General features: G+C 36.9%; 1 protein-coding gene across 1 annotated transcript in view; it reads left to right on the top strand.

The window, feature by feature from the left end:
- The window catches only part of NAV2 (neuron navigator 2), a 233111-nt gene that overhangs the window by 195766 nt on the left and 15744 nt on the right, over positions 1-21601 (top strand). Inside the window, exons 17-28 of the mRNA XM_050711116.1 lie at positions 118-278; positions 2696-2884; positions 7961-8013; positions 9681-9704; positions 9824-9898; positions 13023-13106; positions 13894-14005; positions 14586-14731; positions 17225-17397; positions 20112-20265; positions 20801-20960; positions 21442-21542. Coding sequence (XP_050567073.1) covers positions 118-278; positions 2696-2884; positions 7961-8013; positions 9681-9704; positions 9824-9898; positions 13023-13106; positions 13894-14005; positions 14586-14731; positions 17225-17397; positions 20112-20265; positions 20801-20960; positions 21442-21542 — 1432 coding nt within the window. The remainder of the gene's footprint in view (positions 1-117; positions 279-2695; positions 2885-7960; positions 8014-9680; positions 9705-9823; positions 9899-13022; positions 13107-13893; positions 14006-14585; positions 14732-17224; positions 17398-20111; positions 20266-20800; positions 20961-21441; positions 21543-21601) is intronic.

The raw sequence follows: 21601 nt of genomic DNA, 5'->3' as shown, positions 1-21601 counted from the left end.
TTTCTTTCCCTCTCCCCCTCCCCAAGTTTTGTGACATTTCATGTTGCTGTTTTTGTTTGTTTGTTTTGTTTTTGAAATAATTGTCAAAGTTAATTTTGAAATAACTGTTTTCTGCAGGTATACTCCTTCCACCCAACTTCGTAGCCAAGAAGAAGCAAAAGAATGGCTACGGTCACATTCAGCAGGAGGACTTCAGGATACTGCTGGCAATTCTCCATTTTCATCTGGATCCAGCATAACGTCACCTTCTGGAACTAGATTTAACTTCTCCCAGCTTGGTGAATAATTATCTGTTTTGATAATCATAGCAATGCATTGTATGCTTTGAAAATACCGTATTACATAATATAATGCTCTTTCAGCAGCTCCAAGTACCCCATTGAACCTCAGGAAGCACTTCAATTGAAATTAATGTGACTAATCAGCACTGCTATCTTGTGTGCCCAAAGGTGGCATAGTTGCAGTAACTTCGGAAAATTTTTCCCTTGGTGTAATCAGGTGCCTTAATATAAATTGTGGGCTATTAAGTAGAGCTATTTGTTAATATCACACTTAACTGTGTTTAAAGGAATTAAAATGTTGCCTACGTGCTTAGTAATATTGCTTTAAAAGCCAAGCACATTAATTAGTATTTGTCCTCATTAGTTTAAGTTACTATATCTCTGTATTCAGTAGGCTCATTTGAAAACTGGACAAAGCTCAGTCTGAAATAATACACAAAGTTGTTACCATTCCTTCATTTAATTACACTGATAAAAGTAAACATTTTTAAATGAAGGAAAAAACATAAGTTGCTTTTAACAGGATCCATAATGTATTACAGATTTTAACTGACCACATCGTCAGCTGAAATAAACTAATTTAAAGTGTTAGTATGCTAGAATATCTGGAAATATATTTGCATGTTTTCAAGACATGCATCTCATTGTTCATTGATCTGTAACTTGGCATTCAGGTTGAAACAGTTAAAATATTTTGTGTGAGAAACAGGTATATTCATGTGAAATAGATGTGCGGAGTTTTTTCAAGTTAAAAGTTCAACTCAGATACCGAGTTCTGTAGACAATGAAAAGTCCACCTGAAGTCTCACACACAGTCATTTTACAGTGAGTAATTCCTTCTCCTGAAAGTTCAACTGTCACTGTTTGTAAAGATTCTGTTATCATAAATATTTGCTTGTTCTCCGGTCAAATATTATTTAGTTGCCTTTGCAATTTGTTGAGGCATGAAAATCAATCCTAACAGTAAATTTTTTCTTTTAGTTAAGTGACATGTGGAAAATACTATGTTAAGCAGGCATTTTCCTCTTTCTTTTTTTACTTTCAAATGCCTCTCCATATATTCTAGAAAGATAAAATAAGATCAAATAAACAGCTTTATGTAAACTAACACTTTACAAAGTAATTTCAGCTGAATAGACACAGTGTAATTGCATTGCCAACAGCTAACAAACTGTCCAGTTCATGAACACACATTAATGGTCAAACAAAAAGGGTGTAATTTTAGGCTCAGAAAGTTAACTCCTGATGAAGAATATTAAAGATCACTTACATTAACGTGCTTAAAGAATTACTTGGCCGCAAGCAAATAATAGAGAAAACATTGTATTTTTCTGTATTCCTAATAAAGGAGCTTGGAGATAGTGAAGTCAAGAAATGCCACTGCAGTTACTGTAACAGCAAATGTTGATGTGAAAGTTAGAACCTTTAAACAGAAGTAATGTATTTTCTACATAAAAAGAAGGAAATATTTGAAAGAACAGATTAATCATATATTCATTGCCTCATATAATTGGTGCCTAGAGGAAACGAATACAGCATGAAGACCAGGGATCAGAAGGCGAAATTGTAAATGTTCATCAGACATGTCTGTACCAGTTCAGTTGATGGTGTATATGGAAACAGGCAATGACAGGACACCCAGAGGAACTTGCCAGATGAACAGCAGTTTTGTTTTTTTCATTTTTCCACAAACTAATCAGTTCTTAGTAAATAACAGTTATAATTTAGCACAACAGTTGCTTTAAAAATGTGAAAATTGGAGTTGAAGTTTAGTACTCCAAACACTGGCTGTGAGACTGTTGGCTTTTGAGGCAAAAGTGATATTTGTATGGCATCTTTTAATCTGCAAATTCTACAAGTATGCATGCCTGTGTACTACTTGCAATTCTTAGGAGCTCACAGTGGAAAGAAACAATTCTGAAATATGCAACTATTAGAAAACTAAAGGTCTGAAAATTTCTAACTTCTCTTAAATACAGATAAAAATGTAATTTTCTGGGAATTTGAAGAAGATGGTTCATCAGGCCTGATTTACGTAGGCAAAATATTAGTTTAAATTCCTCTGGGCATTTTACTCCTTTTTGAGGAAGGACTGTTCCAAATTATGTGAGAAATAATTAATTCATGCCTACACAGTGTTGCTGAGTTGACTGCGCTTGTCTGTAGAAGCATAAACTTAGTACCCAGTGTTTAAAATGACCTTATTTACTTGAGTTTTCCTATTTATTAACTAGATCTGCATGTCTTTTACTTGAATCCACTGCAATTAGAAACATAATGATGTCTAGAGAGAATGACAACAAAAATTTGTGTCTCAGAATAAAGAAGTTTGGTTTTTTTTGTAGTTGCGTGAACATCAGGCATGAAAATTTGCGGTCACACAAATAACTTGGTGTTTATTCTATTCTTTATAGCAAGCCCAACCACTGCAGCCCAGATGAGCCTTTCAAATCCAACCATGCTACGGACACACAGCCTTTCCAATGCAGATGGTCCTTATGACCCCTATAGTGACACACGCTTCAGGAACAGCTCAATGTCCCTGGATGAGAAAAGCAGAACAATGAGCCGGTCTGGCTCGTTCCGTGATGGCTTTGAAGAAGGTCAGTAAAGGATGTGGTGCTGGAAATGATCAGAAGATGGCATTCTCACATAAACCAAGTGTAAATGTGTTTTTCCGTTCAGCATCACGGTCATTTTAGACCACACTTCTTTGTGTAGCGTTCTCAGTGGTGTATAAAACTAATCCTAGTGATCTGTATTCTGAAGGCGTTCGCTCAGTCCTTCTGGCTGGACATAGCTTATGAGTCTTGTACCTGTACCATGTGATTTATACGCATCCTTTGCTTCATTTTTAGTGATACCAAAATGGCTCAAGTTATGCTTAGAGTTAGCATATTAAAGTGTTTTCTTGAATAGGAATATTCACCTGACCTGGGCCTCCATATTTGTGTTTGTAGTGTATAAGTAATTGACATTAGTCAGACTGTTGTTTCTATCCCGTTTAATTTTCAGTTATCTGTATTCTACATGTCTTTCCTTGTTATTTCTGCTGAATGCCATGGGTTCGTATCTGCACAGCTTTCACAGAAGGGCCCTGAGTAGTTCTTCAAAACGTTTAAGCTCTTCTTTTTTCTTCCTCAGCCTCATTTCAAATAAGCATTCATGCATATTTGAGGAAATAAACTCAAGTAAATACAAGAAGAAAAATTAATTTACTTGTAAATTAATATTTTGTTTAGTTGTTACTGATCAAGCAACCCTATGGTTGTACGAGGAGTAGCCAGCCTACCTGAGCTATGAGTGCACATCAAAACCTCCATATGGTTGCATGCCACAAAACACATGATGCGCTTTGAGAAGTCAAGCATGGGGCAGGTTCTGGGAGTGGTTCACAGGAAGGTGACAGGATTAGCTTTTCAAGTCTTAAATCTCCTTTCTGTCAAGGATTGGGAGTTTTGTTGAGTGTCAGGTGCTTTGTTGATACAGCTCACATCGGTCTTCACTGGCTTGCTTCGTCCACTGCTGAAGCTCTGTACTTTAAGCGCTATGAATACAGTGCCCTGCTGTTGCCACCCCTTAGAGCTAGGCGTGCACGGGCGCCATGCTTTGGTGCTTGCAGGAGTTTTTAAGAGCCACCAGGTGCCTTCCTGCAGATACTGGTTATTCCGTCAGTTTCCTGCCATTGGAAGGGATAGAAAATGTGTAATGGATATGACTTCGGAAAGAACCAGGGCTAATTCATGACTGAATTCAGATGAACTGTAACTCCATTACATTTAATTGTGTTTTAGGGGCCTGTGGTTGAGGGTCTTCCTTAAGGTTTGAAAAAGAGAAGAATAACCCTGTAAACATGTCACTGCAGGAATTGACCTTTGTGTCATGCTCTCAGAAAGCTAGATGATCTGAAATGGTCAAAGATTGCCTGATAGTCAATTGAATTCCGTTCTGTGATGAGCAGTTCTTCTCTTACTAAAGAGCAACTTAATATAATTGTTGAATGAATGTAGATCAGTGCATCTGTGTTATATTTAGGTGATTTATGGAAAGAGCTACTACAGTAAAACTTATTCAAGTTTTATTGAAGACATCATCAAAAATTTGTAACCTTGGTCTTTTATTATTTTAAGTGTGCCTACAATTGCAGCTAATGCATTTTGGTGTATGGGAGGATAAACTATATTTTGTAATTCAGAAATTCTTGTCCAGGAAAGAGGCTGGGTTGAATGAATATTTAAGAAGTATTACATGTTTGAAGGAGGGACCATGTAAAAAAGGAAAAGGGAAGCATTAGTGAAGCCAAATGTTCTGCAGAGTGCTTTTTATTCATTTTATTAAAATTCTTTAGTCTTACTGAAGGCAGGGATAGCCCTGTAGCTCCTGCTTATTTCTCAGGGAATGACAAGTTATAAGTTAGCAAGCAGTTCTGAATATGGCACATGAGTTAACCTGTGCTTTCAAAACTGTGAATGTAATTCACCTTCACAGAGTGTGCGCATGCCTTGAGATGAAAAAGTATTATAGAAATTAAATATGGTTAATGGACAAATTAATTTTATACCAATATGCCAGCGTCAATAAAGTATAAATCCAGGTCTTAAGTAAAGCTTACCAACCTACTATAAGACATTTGATTCTTGTTAAGTTAAGCAGGCCCAGAATTTATTCTTAAAATAAAATAAAAAAATAAATAGCGTGAAGTTCTGTCACATTCTCTTATAGCACAGTGCTTAAGTGGAAATGTGACGAGTCTTGCAGTAATTCTACTTCTTGCAGGATTTCAGCACTGGGGAGATGCCAGCAGGAACAGCCTCCAAAATATCCAGAACTTCAGAGAAAAACAGCCTAAAACTTAACTGGTCTCTTGGCTCTTCCATTTCCCTGCTTCTGTAGCAATAATTCCTCCCCAGGAGCTGTGTTGCTGTTGGTTTGGCCCTGATGCTTCAGCCTCCTAGACAGAAGAGGAATTGAATTCATTTTTGTTGAGATAAAAATGCTGATTCCTTTTTGTGCTGCTGACTGAAACATCTGTTGTTTTTTCTACTCTTTGGACAGTTGATCATGACTAGACTATTTCTTTGCTAACATGAAAAAATGATACGTGCTTGCATATGCATTTATAGTGCTTTGAAATAATAGTTCCAAAACAATTTGGGTTTGTAGTCTACATGCAGATGCACGTTAACTGCAGAAAACAGGATTCACATCAAGAGCATAGCTGCCTTCAGGCTCCTAATTAAATAGCCTTAAAGTAGCCATCTGCAGGTACTTTAACAAGAAATTGCACAAAAATATTAACTCTTTAGCTCTCCTTGAAACTAGAAATCTCAATTTATATGCACATTCAAATGATGCAGTGGTGGTGTTTTACAAGGCAATATGATTCCCAGAGTTTGAAGTTTTTTTGTACTGTTACTTCTTTTTTCCTTTGAAGTCCCCATGTGATCTTAAAAATTCCAGTGGGTGTGAACTTAAATATGTTTGTCCCCCATTCCTTTGTACAGAGATCAGCTTCTTGTCTGAGCAGTTGTTACGGTCACTTTCTTAAATACGTCTCTTATCTTTTATTTTTTTATTTTTAGTAAAAACTGCTAAAGGAATAGCATAGAGAGACGTAGCCAAATAATAATACATTGTCTGTGTGAGACCTTTGTTGGCCTTGTGCAATATTGTCTGTGCCCTGGGCATTTCATTTTTTAAACAAAGCGATGCTAAAGATAAAATGAAGGTAAAAACAAAAGTGATGTGGAGATCTTAAATGCATAACATCTATAGTAGGAAGAGAGTTAGAAAAAGTGAGAAATCTTCATCTCTGAAAAAGATGACTGAAGGAGGTGATAATGTATAATGTAGTGCATTAATGAAGACGACAGTTATCCATTACTTCTTGTTCCACCAAGGTCCAGAGACACTCAAGGAACTTACTGACTGATTCAGCAGCAGGCCAAAACAACTAATATATTAATATTAATAACTAATATATTAATATATTATAAGAATATATTTATAAACCAAAGAAATTTTTTTTTGTTACAGACAAAAATGTGTTGGTGGATTCAGAAGTAATTAAGGAAGTTAATGCTAGGTCACGGGAACTATGAAAAATAATGGTTTGAGTACAGTTTCTGTCTCAGGAATTTCCATCTCTGTTGATTCCCAGAAGATACAAAGGTGTACCTGGGGAAAATCACCAAGTATCTGCCTTGTTCTTAAATTTCTTTCCCCAAACATTCGCTGTGAGAATGTACTGCAGCCAGAGATTGAATATTTGATTAAACAGACCTTGGGCCTGATTCATTCTGGTTATTTTTATGTTCTTAATACAGCACAGTACTTAGCATCTCGCTCTAAAGATCATTTTAATTGAAAACATTATTAACCAGAAAAAGCAAATGGGTGTGAGTTTTTTTTACTTTATTGTGGGTTTTTATAAATTGTCTTAAATTCCGCCAGAAGACAACTTAGACTTTGTTTACTTCTCTTTCCAGCCTTGCCTTAGGATATAATGTGAATGGGAAAACAGAACCCATTTATTTTGAATGTAGGAGAATTTCAGTAGGTAATTAAAACACAATGGCAACTTTTCTAAACATTTTTTGGCTGGAGTATTTAGATGAAAGAAAAAATGATTAACAGGATTTCATATGATTAGTATGAAGTTATCTAGAGTTTGAATGAAAGTTAAGTATTTTGTTTCTAAAAATAAGAAAAGTTATTTGTGCATGTTTCAGGAACAGAAATAATAGCTTCAGGTAGTTGTTTCTTTTAATAGCATAAAAAAAAAAGATGATGTTACATGTAGATCCTAACACACTGCGATGGTAACAACCTGAACAATCAATACATGCAGATATCTTTTACTGAATGCATATTTAAATGCAAAAAGTGCTTGGACTTGGTTCTTTTTCAGAAAATGTTTTGCAGCCATGTTTTCACTCAGGTAATTTTGCTACGAGAGAAAGAAATCGCCTTGTTAAAGAAATGTCATTGCCTTAAAGACAGTCTGCAGGAATAGGAAGTATTCAGATCATTGACACCCATGATGCAGTTCTGTCATAGAGGTGGAAGGAAGATATAGTTATTTGAGAGGACAATTCAGAGTCCCCAGATTAAACAGTACTTTCTGACCTGGGTGCTCCAAATCTTCTGGAGTTCATCTTGGTGCATAGTGGAGCTGGGCATCAGAGTTCTCTCTTGGTCTGTGATTTGACTGCATAAAGAAAATAACTCCCCGTTGATCTCATCTAAAACTGAAGATGAAGTAGTTAGACTTAACTTTGAAACCTCTCCTGCATTGCAGTTAATTTGTTCCTTTTTTTATCCTGAGTTGTAAGATACGTCTGTCCAAAGAAATATTTATTTCTAAACAAATCTTCATTGAAACTTTTCTTTTTAATCTTGCTGTTCCTCGTTGGGACACCTTGTTGTCCCCCCAAAATTTGTAATATTAAATTGTTAAAACAGCTTTACCAAATCAGAGTTTATGGATTGTGCTCTGTGGCCAAGTATTCTTCCAGCTGAACGTTATTTGTGCAATAACATAATGAAGTTTATGATGGATGATGAACTTTATGAAAGTATTTCCTCATCAGGCACGTAGCTGACAATAGATGATCGACGAAATTTGCTTTATGTGGTTACAGTATTTATGTTCAGTTTGTTAATTTTCTTTCCTCTAGTGCATGGTTCGTCTCTCTCTTTGGTGTCCAGTACATCATCTATTTATTCAACAGTGAGTATAATGAAATGAATGATTTTACTTTATTAGTCAAAGTTATTGAATTGACTGGTCTTATTGTGCTAATTATTTTTGCCATTCAAGGAGGAGGAACAAAAGCACTGTTAATTTTCATGTTCATTTGTGTTCTGAAAGCTTTCCCTGAAAGAAATGTTTGTGTTCATAAAGATGCCTGTTGATACTTAGACGTATTCTTATTAAACAGAGATATTAATGGCTTAAAAGCAGCAACTTTTTGTTTGAGTCAGTGTTTTACAACTCTGCTAAACAGGTTTCACTGTTAAGGACTTCCTCAAGTCTGAGGAGATGTGAACTGCAATACTTAAAGCACCCCAAATTTGCTGTATCAAGTCATTCTAGCCTTGTATTAAGTATTTGCTATTAAAGAAGCTTGAATAAGTTTTCAATAATGTAGATTTTAATAACTGTAAGGAAGCATTTGCTCACTATGCTAGTAATATTTTCTTCAGAAGTATGTATTTACTTAGGTTATCTGATCCTGAAATAAAACTTACTGAAGTTTGGAAATACAGATTTTTTTAAAATGCATGTTGCATTGGCTTATTTTCTTCTAATATTCTCACAAAGGATCTTCCATTTAAAGCATGGAAGACTTCCTAAGACTATACCTGTACTTTAATGGGAAAGTGAGGCTGCAACACGTAGACCCTGTCTTGCCTAATTTATATCTGGCTAGTTGGGGCGTTAATTGCAGTGACCTGGGGGCACAAGCAGCTTCCAGCCTACACGTGCTGGTATTCAGCACTGATGATTAAATCCTAGTGGCTCGTTTAATCCCAAACTAGCTAGTTTAAAACTGGATCATGCGTTCCTGGCATGCTGTAATCGGAATTTTGGAGGTTTCTAAAAGCATCACCTTTTTAAGAAAAGAAAGGGCGAATAACAATTACTTCTGAAATATGTGTGAATTGAACAGAATCTTTAATTTCAAATTGTTATGCAAGTATGATGCAACTTCACACTTACCACACATCCACAGCTAAAACAAGGATGTGTGACACGAGTACACAGAAAGACTTGCTCTTGGAACAATATGTATAATTGTTTATCAAGTTGTCAAGGCAGCGTAGTGTTTTCACGTATCTGTTCCCCACTGTTAGCAGGCTACATGTGTAACGTGGCCTTAAGACCTTGATAATAAGTTGAAAATACTGCCTTCCATTGTTAACCTTGCCTCAATCAAGGTCTGTATGAAGCCAAAACAGAAAACACATTGGAAGGGTGGAAAACAGACCTTTCCTCTGGGCTGTTGTTCGTAGACATGAGCCACAAGGAGAGTAGTCAGCAGCTACTGCCTTAAGTTTCTCATTTATGTGCTTGCTGTCCAAGCGTAAGTGGCTCTTAATAGTGTGGTTTGATGGGTATAATTTTCATGGTGGCTCGTACTGGACATGTTTACATAAGGATAGTGGAGTGTCCAACTTTCTTCCATTTGCTGGTAACTTTGGTTAGAAACAAGCCACAGTAGCCACAATTTTATCATGCAGACCAGAAGGGATGGTCAGTACATCCCCTTTGCATACTCAGATAACTAGTTATGAGTCCTCAGTTTTTCATCACCACAGTCCCTAGACAGCACAGGTTGTCATGATGGTTATGTTGTAATATCCTCATACATTTTTTCTGGTTTTATTTTATAGCCTGAAGAGAAATGCCAGTCAGAGGTAAGAGCACACTGTGTTTGACAGGCATAAATGTTCTGTCAGGACACTCTGCATTTTCTGTCTTGCTGTTTTATTTCTCCATATTATAGTGCAGTAAAATAATCTCTTAAAATATATAGATCCGCAAGCTACGAAGAGAATTGGATGCATCCCAAGAAAAAGTTTCAGCTCTGACAACACAGTTGACTGCCAATGTGAGTACAACTCAGAGAACAAATTCTAACAGGTAATGCATTTAATGCACCAATTACCACCACAGGTCTTCTAAGTAACAAAAAGATTTCATCTGTATAACATTCACTTCACATTACCTATATGTTTAAAAAAAAAACTACATGCATGTGGAACCTTTCCAAAAATAACATCCTCTGTCCTACTGAATTATCTTATGCCTTCCTTTAAATACAGAATTATAATATTCATTGTGCTTAAAACATCTGATAAAAACATTGTCAAGATCTGAAGATGTTTTTATCAGAATCATTGAAGACCAGCTCTTTATTTATTTATTTATTTATTTACATTATAAATAGTGTCTTATTCTGATATTTGGGTGTGGTGAGGTACAAATGGTGGTTCTAATTGGTAGGAATAAAAATTGGTAGAAACTTGGATTAAAAAACATGAAGTTTTCCTGTTGCGTAAAGAAGTTGGCTAATGGTGTAATCATAGGTAACAGAGGCAGAAGGGACTCTGAGAATTTATTTACAGTTTCTAAAGAGTGAACATATCCTGATTTTTGTCAGTGTGGGCAATACTGCTTGTTTCTGCTGAGGAATTTGACGTTTAAGTAATGTAAGACACTTGGAAAAAAAAGATCTTGAAGCCAGGGTGTTGAGGCAACACTGTGTGTGACTCTGAGGAAGTTTATCTGTATGTTCTGTTCTGTAGACACAGATAAGAGAAGTGAAAGACACTAGCTTGCTAGGAAAATACGCATTCTAGAATAAATAAGCTACAGATGAACAGTGATCAGACTGGGTCACACTGACATCCTCATTTGTGGGAACAGAAAAACATAAGAGCACATGTTCCTGAAGAGAACATTCTTGTCCAGCAGCTCTTTGAATAAGTACAATACTAAACTTGATGCAGTAAAGGACAGCTTTCATCTGATCAATAGCACCTACCATAAGAAAGATTCAAGGGGAAATGTACTGTAGTGTTTACTGCAGGCATCACAGTGCTGCATCCAGCTTGCAAAATAGAAATGGAAAATCAAGAATACAGTTAGTATAGAAGTCAAATAAAAGTGCTTTGACTGCATGTAACCTTTCAGTCTCTGACCCAAGAAGAAAAGAAATTAAAAAATCTTCCAAAATCTAAGTTCTTATGTTTGCTTCCTGAATACAAAAGGGATTGAGTACATTAGTTGTTTTTCATCCAGAAACATTTTTTTACATGTGAGAAAGTAAAACCAGATTCACTTGCATACTTTTTTTTATCACATGATTAAATAACCCAGCTTTCATCCTTCATACAAATAACTTCTCAGCTATGCAACTCATCTAGCTCTGGCTTAATTTTGTTGCATTCTTCTTCGTAGAGTGTTGAGATTCAGCAGGCTGTTATTCAACACAGGAGTTAGTAGCCTCTGCAAGAGCAGCGAGTAGCATGTGCTTAGGGAAAGAGCAGAGGGAATGGTGTCTGTGTAGTGACTCTTCTTCTGTGTGCCTATCCCAATTGCCATTAATTTGCCCAAGAATTTGTGCATGGTTACTACCAGGCACCATCTTTGCAGATAGTAGATTTTACGTGTGTTGTTGCTGTACATTTTGTTTGTTTTGCAAAAAGTCGGCATCATTTATTATTTTGAAAATATTCCATTTTAGCTGCATTCGCTTTGCAATTTTTTTTCCATTTATGCTACTTGAACTTCATAGAACTCAGCATACCCTTTATTTGTCCATAAATCAGCTGCAGCTTTCTGCAGAGATGTTGCTGTAACTGTTCTGCTAATATGTTTCAGTCTCTAGCCACCTCTCTTTACAGAACATACAGTTTTTCCACGTAAAAGGCCAGGTCTCATCCCAATGAATTTTAGACAAATAAATGCTGATTATGAAGACCATGCTTTACAGACATTTACTTTACACAAGATTTCTTTAAAAATGAAATAATAATAACTAAAAAAAAGGCTTTTAATTTAGGCATTTTGAATTGACCTCTCTATTTAATGTATCAGATATTTTCTGAGTTCTGCTATATGCACACTGTAGCCTTCGATGTTATTCTCAGGCTGTTTGGGACAAGACTTTGTGAAAAGGTTTCGCTCTAACTAGTATGTGAAAGTAACTGTTTTCTGTAGCTCACTGAAAATTTCCACAAAGCAATAATTTCAAGGAGCTTGATTTGGATTCAGAAGGGTATTTTTTTCATAAGCTAGGTTCAAAACCTGGGTTTGTATCCCACTATTAATCCATGTGGTCCTTTTTTTTTTTTTTTAAACAAAACAAAACAAAAAAAACTTCTGCAAAGTATTGCTGAATGTTACTGAATATCAGTTTGGCTTTTCCCTCTTCACTGCTTCCCTGCCCCCCAAAAACCTTTCAGCTTGTTTTTTAAATAAACCTTTACATTTTCAAAGTAAGGTTTTAACTTACTTTTTGCTATTTTCTCACGGTCTGAGATCTGCTTATTTTCATAGGGGCTGAGGGGAACGAAAGATGCATGTCCCTGTATTATTGTAGTGTTTGTGTTTGTTTTCAATGTGAATGTGAGAACAATTATGTGGGATAAGTCAGCTGTGTGCTGATGATAAGCCTGGAATGGCTCTGTGGAAGGTGGTGCCATTCCCTATATAGTTAGGTGAGAGGATGTCCTTTGCAGATTGGAAAGGTTCCATGCAATTTTATGCATCAAAGCTGGGGGTAACACCTGCCAGAAAACCCACCTTCAGGAGATACCGTACTGATGTGCCAAGTCATGGTGCTACTCCTACTGCTATGTCCTCTAAAGTGTTTGGTAGCAGCTGCTGCCAAGCATGGCAGCGTGGTTTATAGCCTACAACTGCACGACTTCATGGTGTGCTGCTAGTAGGAGTTCTGCACAAATGGCCTGTCGTTTTCTAAAATCTTGACATTGGTCTGTTACCTTCAGCATTTCTAATTTTCCACAACTAAGTTGTTCCTGGTAATTTGTTTGTAAACGTTTTCACAATGCATGCTCAAGTCCTTTGACCTTTCTGAATCACTGTTATTTTCTCTGAATCATCGACACAACAAACAACGAAATACGGTAGTGCTGCATTTAAATACCCGCATAAATATTCTTGTTTGAGGAGAGAACAAAATAACTTCTGTCTCGTTTAATTTTCAGGCACACCTTGTGGCAGCATTTGAGCAGAGTCTGGGAAACATGACGATCAGACTGCAGAGCCTAACCATGACAGCTGAACAAAAGGTAAGTTGGAGAAGTATTTGTGGAAGGTGCACTTATAAAGATGTGTATCCCAGATGTGCAGACCTGAGATGGCTTTTAAGGATTAAGTCACCGTTGTGCTTTATCTGACAGATTTATAGGGAGGTTTAACTTTTCATTCACAAAAGGTAAATGCGTATGTGGTTTAGACTAATTAACTGTTGAAGACCTTGGAAGGGCACTGTCATTACAGAAGCCTTCAGTTCTGTTTGCAGCATTGTTGCTCTTCCTCCTTCTGTGGTGTGGAAGTAAGTCACATACACTGTATGCCTTAATTTCCTCAATTGTGGTGAAGGGATAAATTATAGTAAATTTTTTGACTAAGATACTTGTTTTTCCTACTGGGATGTTGTGACAACTGATCCAGTTATTCCTATAACTTCTTCCTTTGGATACAAGTCTTCAGTATTGCATATTTTTGTAATAAAATTCTTCCCAATGCATTCACACCTGTGTGTCCAGATGAAACACTAAAAAAAATCATTGCAAGACGGACAACATAGTTTTTTTTGGACAGTGTGCTTGAATATATATTGCTTGTCTACTACGAGCATGCACATTTCCTTGTATTGCAATAATCACGCTATTTTGCAGACTATTCAGGATGCATTTCCCCAGGCATACTGAACCTCATTTACATTTTCTTGTAGATATATATTCCATAAATTTTCTGTCAACTCCCAATGCTCAGACCGAGAAGTAATGTTACCAAATGCAGCTTGATAACACTAGCTTTTTTGGATGTATCATCATTTTTTTCTTATTTAAGGACTCCGAACTGAATGAGTTAAGGAAGACTATTGAACTGCTGAAGAAGCAAAATGCTGCTGCCCAGGCTGCCATTAATGGAGTCATCAACACACCTGAGCTCAACTGCAAAGGTGAGAAACAAGCAATGCATTTCACAACTGTGAAGTGCTCTTGGGACTTGCGTCCTCTTGGTAATATCTCGTGCAACTCTGTCAGAGATCAACTTTGTCTCATGACCATGCTCTAGCTACTTGAGTTGGTATAATGTGGGGATTTGGAGTGGGTTTCTGTGTAAATAGTGTGGTAAATTCTACAGAAATAAATGAACGTGTTAGAACTTGAGTGTGAGCTCAATGAATTTACTATAATCGCTTAGTATTTTACCCATCTTAGACACTGATGTGAAGCATCAGGGAGCAAAGACCCCCCTTTTCAGAGCTGTCAAGCACTTGGCTTTATTTTCTTTGGTGTTCTCTGTAATTTCCAATCTGAAGTTTGAATGCAGTCTTGTCATGAGTAACTCCTGTTGAATGGTCTGGGTCTGAGATTTTAATCTCCTCACAAGAAATAAGTATTAGGCGCACTGCTTTGAAACAAGCAGTGCATCAGTTGGGGTAAGTGATTGTGTGTTTTTTTTTCCAACACTGTTCATTTGGGATTGAATGATTAATACAGAATACCAAATTTGACACCACCTCAATTAATATTCAGGAACTGGAGCTGCTCAACCCACAGACCTGCGGATCCGAAGGCAGCACTCTTCGGATAGTGTCTCTAGCATTAACAGTGCTACCAGTCACTCCAGTGTGGGAAGCAACATAGAGAGTGATTCAAAGAAAAAGAAGAGGAAGAACTGGGTGAGTGCATTTTAACGGATTGCGTGAGGTTTTATGTAAAACTGTCAGAACACGCATGGTGAAATGTAGCTGCTCAGCTCCTCCTTCCTCCCCATGCCTCATGTAACAGGTCAGCACAAGAACTAGGCACTGTTTAAATCCTGTGTAAATACTCTTTTGAAGAGTTAATTGAGTCATAAGTGATGTATGTGCTTGTGTAGGCTCTGTGTAGGATTGAATCTTATGTTAACAGCCAAAAGGACAGTCCTATAGTAGAAATATCTGTCAAAGATCAATTCTGGGTAAAAATTATATGGTGTCCAGCCCCTCAGGGAAAACTCTACATTTGTCATTAAAGTAAAACAAATCCATAAATGTCATTAAAGTAAACAAATCCACGATTACAAAAATGAGAGATTTTTTTTTTCTTTTTTCTTTTTGCCTCATAGGGCTCTCTTCTTTTAAGTGAACATGTTAAACACTTTAAGAGCTCTGTTCGGAACATTACCATGGAGTTCCACAGGAAAAAAAAAAAAAAAACTTAAAAAATTTATTGTCATAAACATTTATTCTTCAAGATTTTGCAACACTTACCTTTCATTTCCCATTTTTCCTTCTTTGCTCATCATGTACTGTATACAAGGTACCGTGTACTGGAGGAAAGGTACAATATATAAAACTCCATTTTGAATTAGACCATAACTGCCTTAGTGACCTAGTCTGACTGTAGTTTGGACTGAAGTCCCTAGATCCTACATTGTACCCAGTAAAGCAATCCACCCCTTCCTTACCACGGAATTTAAATTTCCCTGGATCTTTTGGGAGCTTTTCTGTATAGCTACAAAATGTGTTTTGAGCTGGTAAAGTCTTGATTTTTATTTGCACAATATCCCCTCAGAAACATTTATGAAACTCCCTGGACTGTAAGAAATGGCTTTTTGAGCAGGTTCTTGGTTTTATTTCTCTTTTGTCAAGGTGGTTTCATTTGGATATTTTGCTAGCTCCTTCGTAACGGTAGTATTGCTTTTCTGCTCCTAAAATCATTAGTTAATCGGAAACAATGTCATCTCCACATCGCTCTTGTGTGGGGTTTTACAGTAGTTAGACGGGGTAAATTGCTGCACCTTGTGAATTGCTAGCAACTCTTTTCATTTTTGTTACACAAATCTTTTATAATGGTTACGCCTTAGTTAAGATAAACACTTTGAATTTTTTGCTTTAGCTTCTATTCTTTGTTATTGTACTGTAGTAGATACCATTCTACATCAGCCTAAGTTTCTCATTCATCACACGGCTATCTTTAAAGAACGTTGAGGAAACATTTCCTTATTATAAACAGAAGACAGGACAATATCTTAACCTTGGTATTAAATATGAGTATATCATTGCTGTAAAATGAAGATGGGAAGTTAAATCAGTAATTTGATGAGAAAATAGTAGTCTGACTTGCACATTGTTAATTTCACAAATACTGATGAAGTTCTCAGCCAAAGACCTTTTGTTATATGTAGAAACAATGCAGCTGTCCACACAGGGCTGAAAAAACAGATTTGCAACATTTCTCAACATAGGAATCTTTGTCTAGTATAAAAATAACTTTCATCTCATATTAAGCAGGACTGTGTTAACTGGTGTTGAACTGTAAATTCAGCATAACATCAGTTCAGCCACATTAATATTCATTCTATGAGTTTTTTGGCAAATGGCAGGCACATTAAAAAAAATAAAAAATAAATATATATATATAGTTGCAGGTGTGTAGAGATGATTCAGTATTTTATCCTGGTGAAATACCTGTTCCTGCAAGGAAAAACATAATATTAATGTGGCTGTTAGCCAAAACATTGCATCTGAGCCAAGGAGAAAATATAATTTAAGTAGTTAAGAGGTTTGGATCTGGTGTCTCCCTCAAGTAACACAAAAATGACTGTATGTTGTTTGAAGCACCTGTTTTTAGAAAATACAGGTTCTAGTTTTGAAGTAACTCTTGGTCTTTATTGATAATTGGTCATGTTTGTCTTAGAAATCCAGAGCTTTCCTTATCGCTGGCTTTATCTGTTAAAACATGTCTTTTTTCCTTCCCCCCACTTCCTTTTGCTTGCGCTTCTTCCGGCAGGTCAATGAGGTAAGGAAGACCTACTTTAAACTATGAGATACAAAGCTAACCCATCCATTTACATGACTAACCATTCCAGCATCATTAACCTTGTCTGAGCCATGTTATATTATAGCTACAAGTCATTACAGTGTTGATGTAAAGCTCGTTTCACTGAACAGAATTTGCTGTAAAATATTAAAAATAGGAAGCACTGATATCCAGTCTTATTGACCTTATTAATCTCATATAATGGTTGCAGAAAAAAAAGCTTTTTGATTCTCTTTTACCTCTGTTAAAATCTATGTCAGTATGGCTTTGTTGTTTGAAATATTTGCATGTTAGAGTTTTCCTCTGTGGCTTTTTTGTCTGGATGAATTCTTCATGATATGCCTACTGTTGTGGTCTTGTTTTTTCAGTTACGCAGCTCCTTCAAGCAAGCTTTTGGTAAAAAGAAATCTCCCAAGTCAGCATCTTCTCATTCAGATATTGAGGAGATGACTGATTCTTCATTACCTTCATCACCAAAGTTACCGCACCATAACTCTACTACTTCAACACCATTGTTGAGAGCCTCCCATTCCAATTCTCTGTAAGAGTTTTTTAATATTATTGTTATTATTTATTTAGTGGAAAATGTACTGGCAGGCATCCTGCTGCACTGGTAGAGGAAAAGAGAAATACTATGTTTTGGACAGGTGCAATGTTTTCGGTGCTAGCTTTACAGGACATCTCCAGCCACTTTCCAGAAACAAACAATGGCAAAATATACCCTACACCGTCCCATCCTGTTTGGTTTCTCTGAATGAGGATCTGCAAATCTGTGTAAGCACTGCAAGAGTTTGACAGCTGTTCAGTTGCGTGTAATGCTAAAACCAGCTGTTCACCATGAGGCCACAGCAGAAGACACAGTGGGCCAGGCAGGATTGTCTTGTAGTTCTGGACTGGTCTGTTGCCACTGGTTGGTCCTACTCCCGAGCATTATTTATTTTATCTCCCAGAACGGCCAAGTTTATTTGTTAAAATCCTTAACGCTGTCATAGTGGCAAAACAACGAGCAAAGAACAAACATTTCAACTACTGTTTATTTTACATGTTGTGTGCCCTAAGGAGACTACAGGCAAAAGACAGAAAAGTTGAATTCATATATTCAGGGAATTAAAGATAGGTAAGCTGACTTAGTATTGACTGACACAGTACCTTTCCATGAGTATCCAATAAGCTAAAAATCATTGTTTCTTTACTGTAGTGTTGTTTCATATTTCACTGGGGAGCTCTCTGAGTAAAACATATTGAGTATGAAGAGTATTTATAACCTGGGTAACCTTGGAGTGCAGAACTAATTGGATCTCTAGCTGTTAATGAAACAAACCAGGCCAAGTCTGGGATTTTGTTTTTTTCCTGTCGGCTAAAGGCAGCGCATATTGTGCTAAGCTGCAGTGATGATTTTCCAATTTAAGCTGACAAATTCAGCTAAAGGTAAAGATTTACTGGAAATCAAACATCATGGTATAGCGATACAGCCAAACTCACCTAACAGCTTGTTTCTGATGAATGGAAATGACCTGCTCCTCTTTGCTTCTGGACCTCCTGTGCCCGGTCCTTCTCTCACACTGGTTCTGCTACTCATCAGACAATTCTACTGAGCCAATTCAACATGCTAAATTAGGTGAAAAATAATTTGAAAGAAATGTGAACAGGTTTTTTTATCCCGGGTTGCTGAGCTGGATCAGCTCGGCGGACTGATCAGACACAGATGAGTGTTAGAGCTGGTGTAAGCATGGGGGCATGACAGCAGCACAGCCAGGAGCAGGCTAGGCAAGGAAGAGTGAGAAGCAAATTTGCTCCTTTTGGTAGCAACCAGCTATTATATAGATGAATCTATACGGCCAAATCATATGTCTCCATTTTAAAGCCAGGACTTTGCTGTTGCTTAGCTAACTTTACATTCACGGGAAGGTCACAGACAACGTTGATGTTTCAGTTTGGCTACCTATGAAATAAAGTTAAAATGGTCTTACTGTGCTGTTTTGAATCTACACTTACATTTAGAATGTGCTTGGGAAACTTTGTAAAACGGATTTTGTGTTAACTTTATCAGTATCTTCTGCATTTGAACAGGATAAATAAATACAGAAAGATGTAAGAGGTTGTATTGTGACACGTGTAATTATCAGACTGCCTTACAACCTCGTAAATAACATACAAAACTTCCAGCCTGATTTCAGTTCAAATGCATCTGAGTAAGTGTCCAAACTTGAAGTTTTGCCCATCACTTGTTTTCCCATGGAAAGGTGAAAAGAATAGCAATAGTTTCCAGTCAAATAATAGTGATGAAATGTTAGTATCAGAAGATAATCCCCCATGAATTTTTTAAAGCTTCTCCAGACTCTTGAGCCTAACTGAATGAGTTTCTGGTGACTACAGCAAATTGTGTTTTAGAACTCTAAGGCTGGTAAATTGTTAAATGATGATCCCGTCCATCATCAGTCAAAATGCTGTGTGCATACATCACATCTTGACAAGAAAGCCAAAAGACTCAATATGAGAAAAGAGAGAAAACTGAGGGAAGGATAGAGCAAAAGTCGAACTTCTACATTTTGGTTTATTGTTTTTTTGGTGAAGAAAACATCTCTCATTAACCTGATTTAAGGAGAGACATTTTAAATGAAATCTCCCTCAAAGCATGCAGCTGGGTAGTTGATCTTTATATAGATACACTCATGAATGAATGTGCTGAAATGTTACTCGTCTAGAATCTTTTTTTTGGGAGGAGGGAAGAAGAACGCCACCAAAAATTTTTTGAGCATGAGTGCTTTAAAGCGAACAGGAATTTATCACGCTTGAATAGGTGTAGAGTTCCAAAGCCCTTCAGAACATTTCAGGGAAACCCAGCTGTGCACACCTGGTGAGCTTTAAATCTTTCTGTAAAATCATCAATCTTCAACCAACTACTGTTACTGCCTGCACCCCCTTAATTTATTTAGATTTTGGCTTTAAAATAGTTATTTTATGGCAACTACCATGAAAAAAAGTAGACTATCCAATAGTAGGTGATTTCCTGAATTCTGTTTCATATGCTGATTAAAGAAAACTAACCCTCAGACTTATTTCACTAAGCTGTAATGTTTCCATGACCTATTTAATATCTGATTTATGGTATCACTAATGCAGTAAGCCAAAACTGTTGCTTACTCCCTGAAGAATATATATATTTTTCTCTCTTTTACTAATAAATGCTGGCAAAGCACTGTCTGAAAAGTAACAAATGGTCTAGTTCAATGTCTCTTTTTCATTCTTTTCCAGAATTTCTGAATGCACAGACAGTGAAGCTGAAACAGTCATGCAGTTACGAAATGAACTGAGGGACAAGGAAATGAAGTTAACTGATATTCGTTTAGAAGCCCTTAGCTCTGCTCATCAACTTGACCAGCTGCGGGAGGCGATGAACAGAATGCAGGTAGGGGATAACTACCCCAAATACTGCAGTGTATATTGAGGTGTTAAAAGCTGGCCATCCTGCCACGCAATAAAAACATAAAAGAAAGTAAATTCAAAGCTTTTTGAATGCTTACTAAAAATCGTGTTTACCTGTGTACCAGTGTTATACCTTACACCTTCATTAAGGTCAGCTTGAACCCATGATTTCCACCTCCCTGAACTCAGCAACAGCTAACTGTTTCAACCCTAGAAACCTGTGGGGAGACCATTCATTGGCTGTCAACAGCTTCTTAAAAAATTCTCAGGCCATCTGCTTTAAAGGAGATACGTTTCAGTGTTTAGTAAATTCCCATGTCTTTTTGTTTTCTAGGACACTCTGAGAAATGTCATAGAAAGGTCGTTATGATAATTAAAATTAATTTACTGCAGTGTCTTAAAATCATGTGAAAAAGGCATTTCCACTGAATTAGTATTTCTTCTGTAGTTGCTTATGCTGCGCTATTTTAAGAGTGTGTTTTCACTGTGCCTTCTAACCGCTGACTTGTCTTTTCAAGAGTGAGATTGAAAAATTAAAAGCAGAAAATGATCGGCTGAAATCTGAAAACCACGGCAGCTGTAGCAGGGCTCAGTCTCAGGTTTCCATTTCATCCTCTCCAAGACATTCAGTGGGTCTCTCTCAACACAGTTTGAACCTCACGGAGTCAACCAGTCTCGGTGAGTTTAATGAGAAAGGCGGTGGGCAGGTTTTATCCTGCACTTGGAAGGTTTGGTTTGGTTAGCCATGGAATATGAAAGCATGAAAATTATTAACAGCTAAGGTGTGGAAATATGTCAGGAGCTGGCATAAAGCCGTCTTTTAAAATGTCATCATAGGTCTGCTACACCCTAGATTGCAGTTGTCCAACTATGACCTCAGCTGCAGAGAGTTGTGTTCAGAGCCATTTAATGGTGTTGTATTAGCCAGGGGGATGTTTTGTAGGAAGAAAAATACAGAGCAACTGACTAATAATTTCTTTTTAAAAGTGATCTTGATATTTAGTAAGAAAGTCAGTAAACCTGGTTCTTACATTTAACTTCTGGGCATGTAAAGGCCAGATGTGTTGTGTTTGACTGCAATAGAAGTGTTAGCATAAACTAGAATAGCCTTCATTGTTATGATACAGCAATGAAAGCTGTTGATGTCGTCTGTTCACAGACATGCTGTTAGATGACACTGGCGATGGCTCTGCCCGGAAAGAAGGAGGCAGGCATGTCAAAATAGTTGTCAACTTTCAGGACGAAATGAAATGGAAGGAGGTGAGTTGTATTTTGTCTCCATATAAGCGACTTTGGATTTAAATTTTCTGCCACATTCC

This window comes from Cygnus atratus, chromosome 5 (genome assembly GCF_013377495.2).
Source record: "Cygnus atratus isolate AKBS03 ecotype Queensland, Australia chromosome 5, CAtr_DNAZoo_HiC_assembly, whole genome shotgun sequence".
Lineage (NCBI taxonomy): Eukaryota > Metazoa > Chordata > Aves > Anseriformes > Anatidae > Cygnus > Cygnus atratus.
The sequence above is the reverse complement of the archived record's forward strand: the minus strand, read 5'-3'. Positions and strand labels throughout refer to the sequence as shown.